The sequence below is a fragment of the Pteropus vampyrus genome, unplaced genomic scaffold (genome assembly GCF_000151845.1).
Source record: "Pteropus vampyrus isolate Shadow unplaced genomic scaffold, Pvam_2.0 Scaffold1, whole genome shotgun sequence".
In the NCBI taxonomy this organism is placed as follows: domain Eukaryota; kingdom Metazoa; phylum Chordata; class Mammalia; order Chiroptera; family Pteropodidae; genus Pteropus; species Pteropus vampyrus.
The window spans coordinates 23233314-23253370 of record NW_011888782.1 but is presented as its reverse complement, the minus strand read 5'-3'; the positions used below and the strand labels follow the sequence as shown (position 1 = coordinate 23253370).

The 20057-nt window shown below is 42.8% G+C and overlaps 1 protein-coding gene across 1 annotated transcript in view; it reads right to left on the bottom strand.

The window, feature by feature from the left end:
* Positions 1 to 20057, bottom strand: part of MYLK (myosin light chain kinase) — a 248166-nt gene that overhangs the window by 121396 nt on the left and 106713 nt on the right. Inside the window, exon 3 of the mRNA XM_023527574.1 lies at positions 5466 to 5673. Within this exon, the coding sequence (XP_023383342.1) occupies positions 5466 to 5673 (208 nt within the window). The remainder of the gene's footprint in view (positions 1 to 5465; positions 5674 to 20057) is intronic.

The following is a 20057-nucleotide window of genomic DNA, read 5'->3' as shown; positions in this document are numbered from 1 at the left end:
AAAAACTTCTTTTAGAGGCCAAGATTCTAGGCGTCCCAGTTCACTTTCCTAGAGCCACTTTCCATTATGATTCCCCAAACACACTAAGCCAAGTAGAAAGTATTTAGTACTAAGTTATAAGGGCTGATTTTGCATCATTTTATCAGAAGAAAAAAAAAAAAATTAACATCCAGTTTGAGCTTTCCTCGCCCCTCTCCACAGGCCTGATGTGGTCTAGCTGCCATCTGCTGTACAGGTGTCTGATCAGAAGCCATGCAATGGGCAAGGGCAGCACATGGGAAGGTATTTTAAACATGGTTCTGGAGAAATTCATTGTACTAATAAGCAACCCATTTTTGTTGGGGATCATGCAAAATGAAAGTGTATCAGAGACTAGTGGAGCACATAAAAAGCTGTGATCAGAATACCTGTAATAAATCCAGGCACTCAGAAAAATCAAGGTAATTTAAAATTTTTTTATAAGGCCAAAGGAATGACACAGCATGCCCCTCTGGCTATAGCTAAGGAGAGCAGTTCATTTGGAGAGCTACAAGCAGGATGAAAATGGGAAACAACCATTAATGGGCAGAATCCAGTCCACTGATACTCTGCAATGGATAGGACTCGAAACTGCCTGGTCTCATGCTCCAGACCTTCTATAGTCTCCTCTCGTTCTGTCCTTCAGCTTTATTTTCCACTCTTCTCTGCTTCTACCTGTCTACTCACCCACCCTCCACACCAGGCCCTGAGTTCCTCCACTTTCCTCCCATCCCCATCATCCAAATCACAATCTACCATCAAAATTGGACTCACTCTTCTAGGACTAGCCAAGTCCCTTCTCGTCCAAGAAGACATTACAGACCATTTCAGCCTCCAGAAGTCTTGTTCCCCACTGAAGTTATAGAGATGATGAGCCAATCACTTGGCAAATAAACCCGTGCTGCCTGATTGATTGGAGTTGTGTTTTTTCTTGTCTTTGAATGTCTAGGTCTTATCTGAACAACCAGGTTCTTACAGAAAGGATCTGACGAAAGGATCTCACATAGTACCATGCAAAGTCAGCACCTTGCAAATACATCCCGATGTTCAATTTTAATTGCAGTATAATAATGAAATATGAGGTCAAGAAAATCAGTCTCTTAAGAGCAATCACCAAGTCTTGTTGTTCTTAGCTAAATCTGATGAATGAAGAAGAGACTAAAACTATGAGCTATCAAGAAAGGGCCAGGGGTGGAGATGGGAGAAGGGGATGGAGGAAGAAGAGATGGTAGCCTCAATGGTAGAAATCAAAGCAGGGCCAGCAAGGGTATATTTTGGGGGAAAAACAGACAAAAGCAAAGTGGAAGGTGAAAAAAAAAAAAAACAGAAACGGAGTCAAAGTGAAGGAGATTCAGGAGTCACTCTTCGAGAACAAAATGAGACCAAATAATTTGTCATCTAGCTTGTCCATCTAGGAAATAAGTGAGGCTCCTGCCAAGGCAGTTTTGACACACAGCTATTTTTCAGCAAAAAGACTAGTGGGGTGAAAAGAATAATTTTCATCTCTACTACATTTATATTGTTAACTTTGATGAGACAGAAAAGAACAAAATACTCAGAGCATTTCAAGATTCTGACTGGATTAAAAAGAATAGGCATATGCCCCTAAAAAAAAGGAGAGTCATCAGGGAGTGCTATAGACTACAAAAAGTTTATAAAGAATATAAATGGGAAATATAGTTACGAGTCTTTAAGAAGGTAGAAAATCTACATAAAAAAGATAGTACAAAAGAAATATGAGAAAAAAGGAGAATCACAACAGACATTCTTAAGGAATATAACAATTTAAAACCAATGTAAACAGGCATGGGCTCAAAATATATGATGTCATCAATCCAACCCAATGTGAAAATAAAAGCGATTCGAAAAATCTGTCCCTGAAAAAAGGTAGTAGCAATAAAGATGACATGGAAGCATTTCATATGAATTCAAAATCACCCAAGAATGATGGTGCCCATGGCACCAGTATAGTTAGAGGTTATTAGGGCCACTCTTCTCTCTTAAATCCCATGGCCTGGGATCATTCTCCCTTCTGCTGCCACATTCTAGGTGGATTGCCTCCTGACCTTTTCTCTCTCTCAAATTGTCGGGAGTCTTAGATTATAGGACAGTGGTTTCATGGGGGTGTAGAGAGCAGAAACTGTACTACTGAGGGCAGCTGGGACCAGGGTGGTGGCAGTGGGGACAAATGAGAACTGTGTGGGAGATGGCATGGCAGGATTTGGTGACTAATTGGGGAAGGGAACAGAAGAGAGCACCACTCTTCATTCCACCCCACGCCCTAGATTCACTGTGCGGATGTGACTGCCCAGCACCACTCACCCCTCCATTAGAGAGAAAGCTCCCAGAGGGTAGGCACTATGTCTTTTTCTTACTAAGCACCAGGCCTCTGTGACCAGCCCTCTGGATGTAGGTGAGTGTCAGGGCTGGCTTCAGGGAGCCTGTCCAGGTCTCAGACTAGGTCTGCATCACATTGCATAAGGTCATGAGTGGTCTTGTCATTAAGGCACTGTCCTCGTGGCGGATAGTGCATGTTTCGTGGCCCTGGTTACAAACTGGAAATCAGATGAGGAAGCTTTTCCTCTACTCTCCACGCAAGGATTTCCCACTGGATGTTAATACAGCAGTTCAAATATTACAAGGCTGCCACTTACTGGTGCCTACTCTTTGCCAGTTTTGCACTGATCCTTACACAACCCAAAGGGCAGCCATTAGCTCCAGCTTACAGAAAAGGAAATAAGACTCTGAAAGGTTAATTTCCCCAGTTAGAAATTAGTGGAGTTAAAATCGAAGACCATCTGACAACACCACCTTCTAAACTTGACCACTAGAGGCTCAAAATGTTCTACATATGAATTACTCTCTTAATTCCAGGACCTCTGCTCTTTCCAAGTAAGAAGCATAGCACAGAGAGTTGGAGGGAAGGCAGGTGGGCTGCTAGATTCCCTTTGTAAGAGTTTGGGCCAGCCTGGCACAGTCAACAACTTATTTATAGTAGAAGAGACCAGAGTGCATCCTTCCAGGCCAATGGTCTATGAGGTGGCCCCAAACCACACATTGGCTAAAACTGGCTTTTGATGCAGGATCAGAATATAGACAGGGCCATTCACATTTAAATAGGCTACAGCCTTTAGGCCATTCTATCCCCTAGGGTTAGAAGACACACAATATCTTAAATGGCCTGGGCCTGAGTCTCCCCAAATTAAAACCAAAGGGGATAGGTCAGGGTTGAGATCCTCAGCCTTCTCTCATTGTTTCCTGCCCCCTGCCCTGAGTACCATGACATAGTAAAATTTTTTCTGCTTAGTTAAGACATAAGATTTAACTTCCTCAATGACGGGACTTGAAAAAAGGGTTTCATATTACCTGGGTTTACATGCCTCCCTATACTCCCAGAGCTAGCTCAGGCTGTAGAGACCTCTGAATTCAAACCTTTTATTCTGCATTATCAGAGGTCTAGAAGTTTCAAGTCATACATCTGATTAATAAAAGTCAAGATCAGAACCTTGGCCCTCTGATTCATAATTCCCTGTTTCCCTAGCTCCAAACAGAAAATCAGAAAAGGGGTGTTATAGACCGAATTGTAGTGTCCCCACTCAAATACATATGTTGAAGCCCTAAACCGCAGTATGACTGTATATGAAGACAGGGCCTGTGAGGAAGTGATAAAGGTTCAGTGATATCATAAGGGTGGAATCCTAATCCAATAGGGTTGGTGCCCTTAAAAGAAGAGGAAGAGACACTTCTCTCTCTCTCCACCATGTAAGGACACAGCAAAAAGGTGGTTATCTGCAAGCCAAGAGAGCCTTCACCAGAAACCAAACACTGCTGGACCTTGATCTTGGGCTTCCAGGCTCCAGAACTGTGAAAGAATAAATTTCTGTTACTTAAGCCACACAGTCTATTATGGCAGCCCAAACCGACTAATACTAAAGTAATTTTTATTTGTGGGCCTTAGCTTAAAATTTGGGCATTGAAAAGTGTATAATTGGCCTAGATAAGGGCCATTCAGAGACTCTAATCAGGGCCCACTTTCCATCTGGAATGCCCCAGCCCACAGGCACTTGAAGATCATTAAAAGGAACAAGTCACTCAGTTTTGAAGAATTTAAGGAAACTATCCAAATTACGCATATTCTGTTCTGTGAAACAGCCAAATTACGCATATTCTGTTCTGTGAAACAGTCTGTCCTTCCATGATGTAAGGAAAAAGGGCAAACACTGGCCCAAGTACACCTCACATCCTTCTGCAGCCTTCCCTGGCTGCCTTAATCCTCACATAGTGTCCCCTGAAAACCAGGTTGGGAGGACTATCTTCTGAGAGAGGTGAAAGAGAGTCTGACCCTCTGATTTCTAAGCCATTAGACAGGCCTAGAAGGTTTGAGGGAACCTTGTCATCCTTCCGAGGGTCTGAAAAAATGCCCATGTTTTTTCAGACATCAGGCCTTTAATCATCAACCAGTAGCCTGAACTGGGAATATCTTCACCAGTGAAGTAGCTTCAGCATGTGGGGGATATGCTCGCAGCAAAAGAGAGTTCTACTTACAGTCAAATGTTCTTCCTAGAAGTTAAAGTTAATAAAATTAATAGAATTCTTTTTAAGTACAAAAGAGAAAAAAGACAACTACTTAGTGTTTATATCCTATATATTCTTGAGTTTTACGAAGATTTTTTTTGTAATGAGCATGTATTACTTTATAATGGTAATAAATACTGTTCATTCATTCTCTAAATATTTCAGCATCTATCGTAAGCCAGGAGGTTTTCTGGATGCTGGAGATACAGCAGTAAACAGGATTAAGTCCCTCTCCTCCTAGAGCTTCCATTTAGTGGTGAGGGACGGAGGAGAAAATAGGATGTAAGGCAGTGATGAATCCTAGAGGAAAAGATTCGGGTGGAGTGAGAAGATGGAGAGTCCTGGGGATGAGCTGGTCAGAAAGGGTTCTCTGAGGAGGGGGCATTTGAGCAGATACCTGAAGCAAGTGAGGGTCTGCGTCAGGTGAAGGGCTGTGGAAAGAGCTCTTCCTTTAGATTGGAACAGCAGTGTGAAGGCCCCGAGGCCTTACTCTGGGAAGAGCAGAGCCAATGTGACCACAGTGGAGTGAGCAGGCAAAGGGTGGTAGGAGACGGTCTGGAGAGCCAGGCAGGGGCCGGACTGGGCGAGGCTTCGTATGGAGTCTGATCTCTGCCTCAGTGTGAAGGGAAGCCATAGGAAGAACAGAGCAGGAAAGTGAGGTGATGTGTGGTTTGACAAACACTGTCTCCTGGGGCGCCTCCCTTGTTTGCAGGGACCACATTCCCCCATCAGAGTAAAAGGTCCTGAGTTTAGGAATAGGTGTACTTTCTCCTGTGAGTTCCTCTCTCAAAAGAGCAGGAGATGGAGCAGGAGCTGGAGCAGGAGCTGCAGGCCAGAGCCTCCCACCAAGGCTCTGGCCTCCTGGGACTCACCTTCTACTGTCAACTCCACTGTCACCTGGCGGGCACCACTACCATTGGTGGCTTCGCAGGTATACTTTCCTTTGTCCTCCTCATGGACAGAATGAATCACAAGGCTGAAACTCCCCCGGATACCACAATCCAGCCGGAAGCGGCCTCCACTGGTGATGGGTTGCCCATTTCTGTGCCACATCACTTGGGGCTCTGGGTATCCCCGGACCTTCAAGGACAAGAAGAAAGGGTGAGAGCTTATATTTAAGGAGTATCTCCCATGTGCCAGGTACTGTTCTGAGTGTTTTACATATGTTAACTCATTTAATCCTCATAACAACCCTTGAAGCAGATGCTACTTTCATCTCCATTTCTGAGATGAGAAAATTGAGGCACAGAGAGTTTGGGTAGATTTCCTGAGGTCTTGAAGGTAGAATATGGCAGAGTCAGGCATCCTGGCTCTTGAGCCCACTACACAAATGACTCTAAGCCTAGTTGCATATTAGAATCACCTGGGGGAGCTTTAAAAAACACGAGTGCCCAGGCCATACCTTGGGCCAGGTAAATCAGAACCCCAGGGTGTGGACAGGGTCTAGACCAGTGTTTCCTCCTCTAACATGCAAATGAATATCTTGTTAAAACGTCCATTCTGCTTCTGTAAGTCTGGGGTTGGGCCTGAGATTCTGTAGTTTGGACAAGCTCTCAGATGATGCTGATGCTGCTGGTTCCCAGAACTCACCTGGAGTGGGAAGGTTCTAGACCTGAGCTGTCCAGTATGGCAGCCACTAGCCACACGTGGTGGAGGAGCACTTGAAATTTGGCTTATCCTGAGTGGCACTGTAAGTGTAAATTATAAAATGGATTTTGAAAATAGCATGAAAAAAGAATGTAAAATTTCTCAATAATTTAATAATATTGATTATGTATTGAAAAGATAGTATTTTTGACATGTTGGGTTAAATAAAGTATATTATTAAAATTAATTTCACCTGTTTCTTTTTACTTTTTTAATGTGGCTACTAGAAAATTACAACTATGTGCCTTGTTTGGTGTTTCCGTTGGGCAATGTTGCTCTAGACTGCTCTTTCTCTAATAATAGTAAGTAGCTAACCTCTGTTGAGTGCTAGGTGTTAAGCACTTTTCTAAGTAATTGATGTATCTGAGCTTCATAGCGACTTGCTCAGAGAGATGTTTCCCAAAAGAAGAGGAAATGCAGAGAGAGAAATTCCAAGAAAAGCAAACACTTCGAGTTTCAAAGAAAAAGTTCCCCAAGGGCCCTCAAACTCCTGAAACTCAACAGGACCTTCAGAATGAACTTGTCTTTGGAGGAGCAGGGCTCAGACTGGTCCATCAATACACAGCCTGGGACCCAGAACAGGGGACTTTAGCACTGGAAATGAACAGAAGATGTCACAGGAACCTCTTGAGAAAGAAGTTGTTTGCATTATAAAACAGTGGTAGCAATAGCTTTTATCCATGTATACATTCCATAACAAGAGAGAATGGACACAGATGAAGCAAAACCAAAATTCGCTGGACGACCCCAAATTGCATTCACAATGAAAGCCTTCAATGACCTATAGCAATAATCCTTCTCTCAACTGCTCCCCCCCACCCCCGCTCCAGTAAGGTCACAGAGGATGCTATATCAGCATGTGGGAGAAAGGGGGAGTGGAAGTGGCATATGTATGCACACCTGTGCATCCTAACATAGTTAATTCCATAAACAGCTAAGAAAGAAAGAACTGTGCCAAACTAAGCCATCATCCTTAGGCTGTGCTCACTTCCCTTCCCAGGTGTCCAGCCTCTACCTCATCCTTAGAAACTGTTTCTCAGTAGCCAGGATGCAGATATCTTCCTAGGAAAGGAAGCCTAGAATCACAGGGAAAATCCTCAAAGTAAACAATCTCCTTTGATTATTCTCCGTCACCCCTTCTGTGTCAGTTAATAAATCTCACAAGACTTGCCTCCCATCTTCACTAATTCGTAGTCGGATCTCAATGAAAAAGAAACAGCCCCTCCAAATCAATACTAACCATCTTATTTATAATTTCTGAAAATTAACAAAAATCCTTATCAAAATCTAAACTATACTTATGACAGAGATTTAGAACCTGTGAGGGAATGCTTAGATTCTGAAGTCACTTCCCCCAGAAGCAGACAATATCTAAAGTCATTGCAGCTTCGTCAAAACACACGTGTCCCATCTTAGGTTGATGAGGACCACATTAGTGGTCAGATAAGGTCTCACATCTATTAAAATAAGAAAGTGGTAACAGTGGTTGTCTCTGGGTCTCTCTTTTCCTATTATTTTCTGATAGCTCTGCAAATAATACACCTGAGTTTTGTAAAATAGAAAAACAATTTAAATGAAAATGTGTTCTTTTTATATTAGTGTGTCTACATAATGAATGTATGGCACAAACATTCATTAACTTGTGGAGGCTTTCAAGGTACTTAACTCTAGCAATGGAAATAAAACGCTACACAAATCAATATCATGCATGTCTGAAGGTGACAGATGTTGTGTACCGATATAAAATCATGTCATCTTGTGGCACTATCTTGGCACAAAAGTTCATGCAAAGGAAAGCCAGATAACAATTACTCTGTTAAAGCATGATTCTTTTCTGTTAAAGCATATTTTCAGGAAACAACTAAGGAAAGAAACTCTTTCCTACAGAAGGAAACCCCTGGGGTATCTGGAAATATAGTGAATTTGTAAATCATCATTATTTTCTCTCAGGCAGGGCCAACCTAACTTCCAGAAGATGATCATGCAAGCCTCTGTGAGCTTCAGAGAAAGGGAGTGCAGAGCACTGTAACCAGGCACAGATAAATCATTAACTGCACAAAGGCATCCTTAGCATTCCATTAGCAAGTACTCTGGCCCCCTGCAGCAGTACCAACTCTGGTGGCCATCACACCCTGAGGCATCAATGATTAACTTGGGACACTGCAAGTGTTCCAGACCTCAGGGACACAAGTCCCTCTTTCTCTTTCAATTTTCCTCTCGTTTTTCTACACACACACACACACACACACACACACACACACACACGCATGTGCACGCACACACACCCCAAATTTACCTCCGAAGTGTCCTATTAAAATAAATATCCAGAGATTTTTAAATAAGTTTAAACGGACTCCACTCAGAAAGTTGCAGTTTGCAATTAGACTTTTGTATACCTTGCATCTGAAGCAAAGGCAGGAATTCCTGTGACCTTGCTGTTCCAAGGTCTGAATGATTTGCAGCTCGAGTTCTTATCCTCCCAATATGGGAAAAACTTGTTCAACCACTACTTAACATTACCTAAAATTTATTCGACTTCAAGTAAACCCATTTTTACTGCCTGCTCACTATCCTGGGCTCCTGGGCGGGGAAGGAAGAGAAACCTGGGTTCACATCCTTGGGATGCATAACAACAGCCCTGCCCTCCCTGGGTACCTTATCTGCCTTCATCATAGGCCTTCAGCCAAAAAGCCACAGCTAGGATTTTTATAGCATGGTCCAAGATCATATTAAAAACCCATTGATACTTTAGTTTTTAGAGGGCCAACACTTTTAGGGAGTGTTAAGGGTGGAATATTTTCAAGTGAGCCAACTCGCTAAGTCAGCTACAGGGAAGAAATATCTTTAGATACCAGAAGTTGTCCTACTTGCTTGTGTGTGGTTTAGGAAGTGTATTGTATAAGATATGAAGATGGCGAATGTCTGCTTCTGTAATCCATTTACTTGTTAATTAAGGGTGTTGTTCTGGGTAAAGATATGCTAAGGGCCAACTTCCACTTCTGTAATCTGCTTGCTTGTTCAGGAGACCACCAAGATATGGTCTTAAGCTTTATCAAGCTGCCTCCTCTGAAAGCTCGGGCTGATCTCCTCTAACCCTGTGTGGTAGAGTCAGTCGCCGGCCGGCTAATAAAGGCTCATAATTAATCTCAATTGGCTCCGTGGGTCTCAGAATCGTTCACACCATAACAGGAGGTGTCTCAGGTTGGCCTCTCCAGAAGCAGAACCTGAAATAGGGATTCAGGGAACCCTGTCCATGAACCTTTAGCCAATACAGCAGCTGAGAATAGGTGTACCCCCCTGGTGAAGGGGTTCTGGGTAGGGCACCAACAGCATCTGTGACAGTACACAAAGCCAATCATTATTAAGCCCAGAGAGCTGAGGAAAGAGGCCTGGAGAAGTTGGTGATTTGCCAGTGATCTCACATGGCAGATTAAAGGGCAAATCTGGGACCACAATATTGGTCTCCAAGTTGAGTGGCTGTCTCTCTGTGCTTCATTATAAACTCATGTTTTTGGCAAGACAAATACCATAGAACCCAAAGCATTGATAATTGTCTATCTCTAATACACCTTAAATCTTTTCTAGGTTAAAGCACTATCTATTCTCCACTTTGAGAAAAAGTCAAAAGGCTCACAAAAGACATGGCTGTGCCATAAGCAAGTATTGGGCTATTTTCTTATTAGAGTGACCGGACAGTACTATAGACTGAATGTTTGTGTTCTTCCCAAATTCATATGTTGAAACCCAGTGTGATGGTTATTAGGAGGTATTAGGATGAGACCTTCAGGAGGTGATTAGGACATCAGAGTAGAGCCTTCATGAATGGGATTAGTGCCCTTGTGAAAGGGAACCTAGAGAGCTCCCTCACCCCTTCGCTGTGTGAGAACACAGTGAGAAGACAGCCATCTATGAACAAGAAAGTGGGACCTTATCAGACTTCGAATCTACTAGTGCCTTGATTTTGGACTTCCCAGACTTCAGAACTGTGAGAAATAAATTTCTGTTGCTTAAGCGACCTAGTCTGTATTTCTGTTACAGATGAAATACCCAAGAGTCTAAGATAGACAGGATTGGTGCTATGCACGTGCCCAGGACACCCTTAGAAAGTCAGTGGGGTACAGAAAGGACAGTGTGAGAGCCAGGGCCTGAGTCCTGGGTCTGGTGTGACTTCCTGGACTCTTCAAGTTGTCATTCTTCTTTTCATTGAAGAGAAAACAGCTCTTGATATCTAAGGTCCCTCTCATCCCTGAAGTAATATGGTTCTAAACAGTGACCCATTTAGCTTCCACAGGAAGCATCTTTCCTCTGCCTCCAGTCTCCTCCAGGTCCAGCCCACAGCCTTAGTCCCCTCTAATCCTCCATATGGGAAAACCAAGTGACCACAAGGAGAGATGCTCATGAACGTGAATAGGCAGCCCTCACTTTTCACCATAATGAGTTTTTGGAAACAGCCCCAAAGAGGGTCATTCTAAAGACAATCATGTTTTTGCCACAGTAACCACGTTTAATTGGAGGTTGTGTTCTTGAACAAAAGCCCGGGTTCAAATAAATCAAGGGCATAACCGACAACTTGTCATAAAAATAAATATATAGTAACCATAACCCCTATAATAATTTAAAATAGTAAAACTGTGTTCCAGCGCTATAAAATGTCCTCAAAAACCTTTATGGCCTCAAAGGGCCTCTAAAAGGAATGGGGGCTCGTTCTGCATGTGTTGGTGAAGAGAAAGCTGGGAGGCAGGCAGGCAGCTGCTCCCTGCTGCATTCCATCTACCTGTCATACTTGAGGGACAGTTATTCAGAATCTGGTGCTGTCTTGAGATTTACTTAATGACTTAAAAGTGAAACATTCTTAAGGGCACTAAGTCTCTTGTATGAAGGGCTTTCAGTCAATCTAAGTTGCCTAGGTCAGGCTGCTGGAGCCTGAGCCCAGGGTTTTCCATCTCCATAACCCCTGCAGGACTCAGAGCAACACATCTGCCCTCTTCTTAGCTCAATGAATGGTAGAAAGGGGGTAGTTTTGCTGTTTTTGATGATCTCCTACAACATGTCTTTTGTTCCTCGGTAGGCCTGTCCTTGTATGCTCACTGCAAGCCCACACAGCTACAGTGCATAGCTAGGCAGGGGCTGCAACTGAGGCTCTGTCCACATCAGGGATGGAGGGAGACCAGAAGGAGAGAAAGCAGGACTGAGCTGAGGCCGCACAGCAGGACACTGGGGAGTTGGGAAGATACACAAAGTAAATGTCAGCAGTGAGCTGAAAATCCTTAGCGCCAGGCACAATAGAGTGAAGGGGTTGTCAATAAGTATTTATTTGAATCTTGTTGAGTGACTGAATCGATGCTGGGAAAGGCTGAGCCTGGAGGATGGGACATTAAGGAAACCTGTTAGCCATCTCCCCCAAACTGGACAAAGCTGATCCTGCAACATGACTGTCTATATGCTTATAACCGCCTCCCTGCCTGCCTGTAGCACATTGCTCTGAACTCTCACCCCTGTTTCAAGGCAGCTTCTTCCATGACAAATGACTAGAATAGGGCGGTGATTTGAAAACTGAAAAATAACAGGAAATAAACCAATGGTGCTGAGGAATTAGTTGACAAAGAATCCTCTGCTCCATCTCCAAGTATAAGTTCACCCAAATAACAAATGGACATGGGAGCACAGAAAGAAGAATTAAAACATTAACACCCCAAATTAGACCACAAAAAAATGCCTATAAAACTTACATCATGGATATAGTATGAGAGTGAAGAGTGAAGGGTGAACCATGGGCATGGCATGACCAAGCTTAGGGGCCTGTGTCTATGTCTGTGTCAGCAACTGGCACATGGCCTATTGGACGGGCAGGAACTTAATTAAGGCTTTGAATAATCCCGTTGCCAACCGTCAAAAGCCTTAAGTGAACCCACAGAATCCATCAGGAAGAGATCATACCAGCTAAAAACAGCAATTAGTGAGAGGCTTAAACTGCTGGATGCTCCCTGTCGCTGGTCCAAGTTGTGAAACAGTGAGGGCAAAAGTGGTTCCATGAAAAATAAAATCAGATGTAGAGAATCATTCCTCAAAATGGTCCAGCAAATGCCACGTGGGTCTTTGGGGACAGATGATGAAAGTCTCTCTTTGTGATCAGCCGCTCTTATTTTCTAGGGCAAGTTTTCTTTTCCTATAGCCCAAGACACAGACTTCGCCACACCCCGGCATCTGCAAATCTGAGAACTTCTGATTTCTCCCACTAATAACACGAGGCAGGTTGTAGCTTGGCAGACTTGGGTTGCACCTCATCTTTTGAATCTTTCGGAAAAAAAAAGATCTATTTCCTTTTAGCTAAATCGAGCTTAACCATGCATGCAACTTTTTGATTCCCTTTTAATAATGCAAGCACCTACAAGCCTTTGAAGCAGTCCAATAAAGAAACAGAATTCTAATTGTTTAATAGTGAACCTCTCATATCGATGTTTTCTTAGTTCTCCCCAATTCACAGTTTTCATATAAAAACAAGTGTCCTTCTGTTTGAACTCCCAGTTCCTCTGGGATGGCTGTGGGATCCCAGCCTTACTGGGAACCTCTCCACACAAAGTCCTGGGGTTCTGGCTTACTCCCTCTCAAGGACACATCTGTTGGTGAGGCTGGCCCTGGAGCTTACTCTCTCATTTCACTACCAAGTTAAGATACACTCTCAAGTATATTAAAATATTAAGAAGAGGCGAATGGCATTATAGAGGTTTAACAAATTAGTGCTGTGGCTTGTTTTTTGTTTGTTTGTTTGTTTGTTTACTTTGCTCAGGATCTCCTGCCCACCTTCCCCAGGGTTCTTCATCTCCATAACCCCTCCTTTGAGGAATAGCCCCCTTTCTATCTACATACCGCAGTGAGCGTCTGGTAGGGATGCGAGCAGTCAACTGCCTCCTGGCCAAAGTGCTTGGGTCTCCAAAAATGGGCATATGAACCAAGCCTACCAATCAGAGCTCTTCACTATAATTTTAAATAAGAATAAAGGGAGACAAAATTGTCTCTTTTCACAGGGATCCCAAGCTGGAAAGATGTAAGCCTGAAGCTCTCTGCAGCCATCTTCTCTCATCTTTGCCCCCTATTTTCTTGCCCCCACTCAAGAAGAGGAAGCCATTTGCAAAATAAGATGTCACGTACACAGTGAAGAAGAAGAGAGATAGAGGCACTGCCTGACAGAGCTGTGGTGGGCTCCAGATCCACTCAGTCACATGAGGAAATAATATATCTCCTTGGCTTAACCCAGATGGAGTTAATTTCTGTCACATGCAGAAAAGAGTCCTTACTAATTCAGGAAGGTATATGGCCTCTGGGATCAAGACAGACTTGTGTGTAGATGCTGGCTGCAACAACCACCAGTTGCCTGACCTTGGGCAAGTTACTTAATTTATCTGGCCCTCAGTTTACACAACTGTAAGATGGGATGAAACCAGTACCCACTTCCATGGAAAAATTTATGATTGAATGACACAGCACATGTACAATAGCACATTAATAAACTCTAAAGGTTAGATCCTCTTGTCTTCAAAATCAATAACTCTTTATAATAAGGTACCCTGGAATCCATTCAGCAACCAGGTTTGTTAACAGCATGAAACTGTTTGTTCCCCAAGAAATATGAGTACTTATGAACTTCTGGGCTTGCTAGGCCTCATCTTACACAACTTATATTCTTATAGACAACTTCAAGGCATCACGCTCTTCGATAAAAACCTAACAGTTTGAGAACAACCTCTACCTTGGCTGAACTGGCTTATTATTTTTACTTAAAGAGTAAACTCCATAAGAAAAATGATCATTGTTTTTATGTAACATTGTAAAGCACGTTTTAAAACAAATATCCAGTCTGTAGTTTTGACTGTACTGTCATTCCACTCCTGTAACATCATGCGCACCTTTGAGACAGAGACCATCCTCTTGATTTCTGCCTCACTGACTAATGCAGCCCTGGAATTTCAAGGGCATGGGTGAGTTTCAGGAAGGAAATAAATCTTAGGGAACAAGTCTGGAGTTCCTAGTCAGTCACAGTTGGATTTGGAGAGAGAAAGAGACATACCTCACTAGCAGAAGGGAAAGAACAGAGGGCTCCGCCTCAAACAACACACAGACCATTTGGCAATACCTCCTGTCTCCTCAAACGGCAGAGCCCAAATACCACAAGACTCTGAAACTGGTCACAGATTGTACTGGGAAGGTCCTGGCCTATGAGGACTCTCTGAGAATATGCGGTAATTCTGTTTAAAAGCAGAGGTGGGCAAAAGTGACCCAAAGGTCTCAACAACCCGAGAACATCTCGATTTGGCCCGTGTGGCTTAATTTCTGATTTTTGGTCTCTCCAGGCTGCCCTGTGATCCAGCACCTGCTCCACGCGCACATGTCAACTGCACAAAGCAGGCATTCTGCTTCGACTCTCCCAGGAGGCAGGATGCGAGGGAGGGGGTGTGAGCAGGTGGGGTTTTGGAAGTAGGACCCCTCAAACTGCCTGAGTGACTCTGGGACAGTGTCGGGAAATACCTGGCACACAGGACAGACAGCAGCCATGTGAGTTTGCTACTTTAAGGCAGAATGATCTCCCCAGGCCCCAGGTGCCCAAAGGAATGCTGAGACACACAGAGAATCGTAACAGAAAAGGAGTCAAAAGTTCCTCCTTGTGCAGTGTCAGTGTCTGATTGCCCACCAGGTTGAAAAGCACAATCAAGTATGTTTTCTTAAATTGTTTTTATTCTCACCAAGGCAATACATGTACATGGTCAAAATGTCAACTGGTACTATAAATCATTAACAACAACAATAACAACAAAAGCAGGACTCTGTTCCACCCATCTCACCCCAAATTTCTATTTCTTTGAGACAACTGTCTTCAACTCCTTTAGCCATTTTTTTCCTGGTATTTTCTTCCATATTTCTAAACAACAGTCTTACACAACTACTATTTTATTGTTTAATTTGACACATATTTCTTAACTTCTCTGTATAGAATATGAGCTTTTAGCTTTCAAATCTTCACCACCATCCCCCACATAAACCTTTCTCCTACCCACCCCCCTAATAATTACATCGCAGTTTTTATGTCAAAGCTACATAGTATTGCAATTAAATTTCTGGAACTTTAAATTTTTCCTGGAATTAATAACTATCATATTTTTGGTGTGCTTAATTTTTTAAAGGACCCCAACTTCTCAAGAGAACTATAAAATTCTTCTCAGTAATGGTCAAATAAACTTATCAAATATCCCTCCTGGAACATTCTATTATCTTCCTCTAATCTAAACTGATGCTTTCTAGGCTTGACACAGGAACTTTCTTTCACCATCCTCTTAGAAATTTCTTGGTGTATGCCACCATTTTTGTTGAACATGTCCTCCTCCAGTGATTTCTTAACAATGAACAGATAGAAGGTTAAATTTTAATCTGTCATTTCTGAAAGTGTCAATATTCTCTCTTTATAACCAACTTACAGTATGTCTAAGAACAAAATTATAGATGGAAAATCTTTTTCTTTCTTCAGAATTTTGAAGGCATTACTTCATGTCATTTAAGAAAATGCTTCTGGCATCTAGTGTTGCTGCTAAGAGGTACAACGCCATGCTGATCCTTCACCTCTGATTCGTGCGTGCGTGCGTGTGTGTGTGTGTGTGTGTGTGTTTTCCTTTCAAACGTTTAGAATCTTCTTTTTATTCCTGATACTCTAAAATTTCATGATGATTTGCCTTGGTGTGGGTCTTTGTTCATTCATTGGGTTGGACCCTTGGAAATAAGTCTTTTCACTGGCAATGCATGTCTTTCAATTTTGAAAAGTTTTTGTGCTTTGACAATTTATTTCTCCACTGTTTTTCACTATGTTCTCTTCATGGAACTCTTATGAGTTGGATATTAGCTCCACTAGACTGACTCTCTATATTTCTTTTCTCACTTCTTTTCCACAACTATCTTTTTGTTCTCTCTGGGAAATTTCCCCGACTTTATCTCAAACCAGTCTTTTGAAGTTAGTTATTATTTTGTCTATCATTAACTTCAAAAAATCCTTTTTAAGTTTTTCAAAACTGTTTTGAATAATCTTCTTATTTAGTGGAAGCAACATCTTATTTCTCAGGTGAGATAAAATTTCTTTGAATTTTTCTGTTCTCTGTAGTCTTCTGTTTCTACTTGGTTCTTTTTTATTCCTTTTTTTTTTGGTTCTTTTTGTCTCTCTCATAACAAAGGCTTCCCTTGAACATCTGATGATTCTTCACTGGGTTTTCATATATGTGAGTAAATAAATTAAAAGTTCCACACACACAGGTGAGGTCTTGTCAGCTTGTTGGACCTCCCAGTAGAGCAAATGTGTAAAAACCTTCAGCTATCAGTATCTCTGATTTTCTCTCTTGAGATGATCAGATTCCACAAAGAGGAATCTTCCAATTTCCTGCTTTGGTGGTGAGAGTGGGAACATAGTAATTAAGTCTGTCTACAAGCATTTAGGACTCTGAGTGAGGGAAGACCATAAAGGGTCTCACTTCAAAATGCCGACTTTCACCTAGCTCCTCTCCCTTTCGAGTACAACACCTCAATCCTACCTGCAGCTGTGCCTTGTGTCCAAAAATTGAGAACTGGTCAGTTTCAGTCTCCTTACAGAGAGCCTTCTATCCTTTTGGGTGTTGGGGAGGATTTGTGGCCTGGCACATGGAGTACGGAAGGGGATCTGGAGCCCATCTGCCTCTATTACAGAAGGGGACCTGGGGCCTAACTGCTCCTATTACACACACTTTTTGCCAATCCTCCAGTTTTCAGCTTCAGTCCACAACCCAGGCTTCGAAATTACTTGATATTTCCAATTCCTCAGCCTTTTCAAGCATTTTCTGGCACAAGCAGGCTTACTTTTCTTGTTGCCCATTCTCCTCACCACAGGTATAGCACAACATTGAAAGCTAAAACCCAACTCAGCCAATCATCTATTCACTTTCTATTGTCCATCAATTTGTTGACATCGCTCACCTGCTTCTGTCTCTCTCCTATCTGTCCTCATGGGTTTATAAGTTTTCATTTTCTTTTTATAAAAACTAATTTTAAAGATGCTTATTATGAAAAAGAAAACAGAAAATACCAAATGTTGGCAAGGATGTAGAGAAACTGGAATCCCTGTGCGCTGTTGGAGAGAATGTGAAATGGTTCAGCTGCTGTAGAAAACAGTATGATGTTTCCTGAAAACTTAAACAAAGACTTACCATATGATCTAACAATTCTACTTCTGGGTATATATTTCAAAGAACTGAAAGCAGGGATTAAAAGAGGTATTTGTACATCCATGTTCATAGCAGCATTATTGACAAAAGCCAAAAGGGGGAAGCAACCCAAGTGTCTATCAACATATGAATAGATAAGAAAATGTGGTATATACATACAATAGAATATTGTTCAACCTTAGAAAGGAAGGAAATTCTGACACATTGTACAACATGAATGAACTTTGATAACATCATGCTGGGTGATATGAGCCAGTAACAAAAGGATAAATACTGTATAATTCTACTTATGTGAGGTATCTAGAGTAGTAAATTCATGGAAACAGAAAGTAGAATGGTGGTTTCCGGGGGCTGGAAAGAGGGGTAAAGGGGAGTTACTGTTTAATGGGTACAGAGTTTCAGTTTTGTAGGATGAAAACAGCTTGGGAAATGTGTGGTGGTGATAGTTGCACAATGTGAATGTACTTAATATCACTGAACTGTATACTTAAACATGGTCAAAATGGTCAGTTTTATGCTATATATAGTTGACATAATAAAAAATCAGTGAGCCATATATATATGAATCTATTTCTGAATTCTGTTTCAATGATCTGTATGTTTATCCCTTTGCCAAATACTACACTGTCCTTAGCACAATAGCTTTAAGTATTAAAATCAAGGAAAAAAAAGTTTGAAAAACTGTAAACTGGACCAAAGTTGCTTTTCTATTTAAAAATTTTCCAATGGCTTCTTATTGCACTAAGAATAAAATCCAATTACCATGGTTCACCTGACCCTTGCCTATTTCCTCACTTTGTCCTTGTCCACTGTACTACTGCCACATAGGCCATCTCTCTGGGCCAAGAAATAAGATGAAGACAGCAGGTTCTCTATGCTGAAGTGGCCTCCAGTCTGCTGGATGACAGGAGTATGCTATCCACCAAAGCACATAGTTAGTGCTGTAGGACCACAGAGGAGGGTGGGGAGGAGCTTAGCAGGGTGTTATTGGGAGATGAGCAAGGACCCAAGCTGAGCAGGAATCCAAGGTCACCTCACACTATAGCGCTCTGCCCCAAGGGAGCTGGGCTGGCATGACTGAGAGGACTGGCTTTGTAAGAACCAACTACTCAAGTTGGACTAAACAAGAGATGGTTCCCAGTAGCTCAGCTGACCTTATGTCACTGCTTAGGGACCCTACACTGGGATGGGCTCAAGGAGAGGTGAACCCAGAAGAATTCCAGGCCAGGGCAGTACAAGTACAGCCAGGAGGAGCCCGGGGACACCCTCCTCTACTCCAATCTCTCTCCACAGACAGTTCCAGGCTCAGCAGAACAGCTTTCCTTGGCCACTTCTGCCTGATATACTGCTCCTGCCAATTTAGTTCCACACAGTATAGTTCTTACACAAGCTATTGTTCAGGAATTTTAGGGCAGGGCCCCAGGGGACAGAAGAAAGAATATAATGCCAGACACCCACAAATAAGGTCCTTTGGTGAGCAAGCCTAGGCATATGGTGCTTCTCAGAGTGTTTGTTGGCGGTGTGTTGGGGGCAGGGGAATGCCAAAGGGGTTTGAGTCCTGGTGCAAAGCAGACATTTAAAGCAGATTTAGACTTCCCAGTCTAAGCCATTGAAATTTCTTTTCTGAAGAAGCATCTGGAAAAATGGAGGGAAAAGCTGCCCAGTTATTTAGTAAAAATAAAACTCAAACTTTCCTTTCCCTCTCCTGCCAATGTCTCTTTCAACTATGTGATCCTCAGGCATCCATGGGGGCTGGGGCCCAGCTGAGCTGGCACAGAGCATCTTCATCCTGAGTGGAGGCCAGCCCCACAAATGGTAGCTACAGTCATTGGCTAGAAGGCTGGGGTGCCTCCTCACGACCCAAAGCCACATGTGCAGGGTCAGTGGAGCCTACTTCTGCCTGACCAACTCCTGGCTGGTAGAGGTAATTCGAAACCAGTCCATTTCCCAGATTGCTACAGCAGAAGCTCAAGAGTTTTTCGCTGGGAGCTTTACAGCCTGAATCGCCAGCCCTTCTCCTCACTTCCTAGAATATCCTTAATGAAAGGAGCAGCGTAAACAGGCAGTATGCAAAAAGCCAGGGCATTGGCTCTCCTTTTCTAGTCACAGAAAACTATAAGAAATTAAATAAGTGCCACTGTTAGATAAAAGGTCATGTTACTAATCGGGGTTGAGAAGCCTGTTGGTGGGGTCCGGCCTTGGCCTCAGTGTGGATAACTGCTCAGACCACCCAGCTCAGAGAATTCCAGGTGCAGCCTGAGCTGTTAAAAATGAGTGGATGTGCTGGCAGGCACCAGGGTTGCCCTAAGTAGGAGGGTCTTTACCAAATTAAGCAAGTCAACTACAGTCACCTCCGGGCCTGAGCGGTAAGAAAGAGGTAAGAGTAGGTGGATGTCAGTCCCATGGGAAGTGTCAGGAAGTGGCAGGGAGAAGCAATTCCTAGGGGAAAATGGTGCCTTCATTGGAACAAGCTGTTGAGATTGGCGCTGGTAGCTCCTGAGAAATGGCCTGGTTCATACTTTGTTTTGTGTGTTTAAAAAGAGTCAGCTCTAGGTTGGGTACTGGAAGGGTCTGTAAATTTGTTAC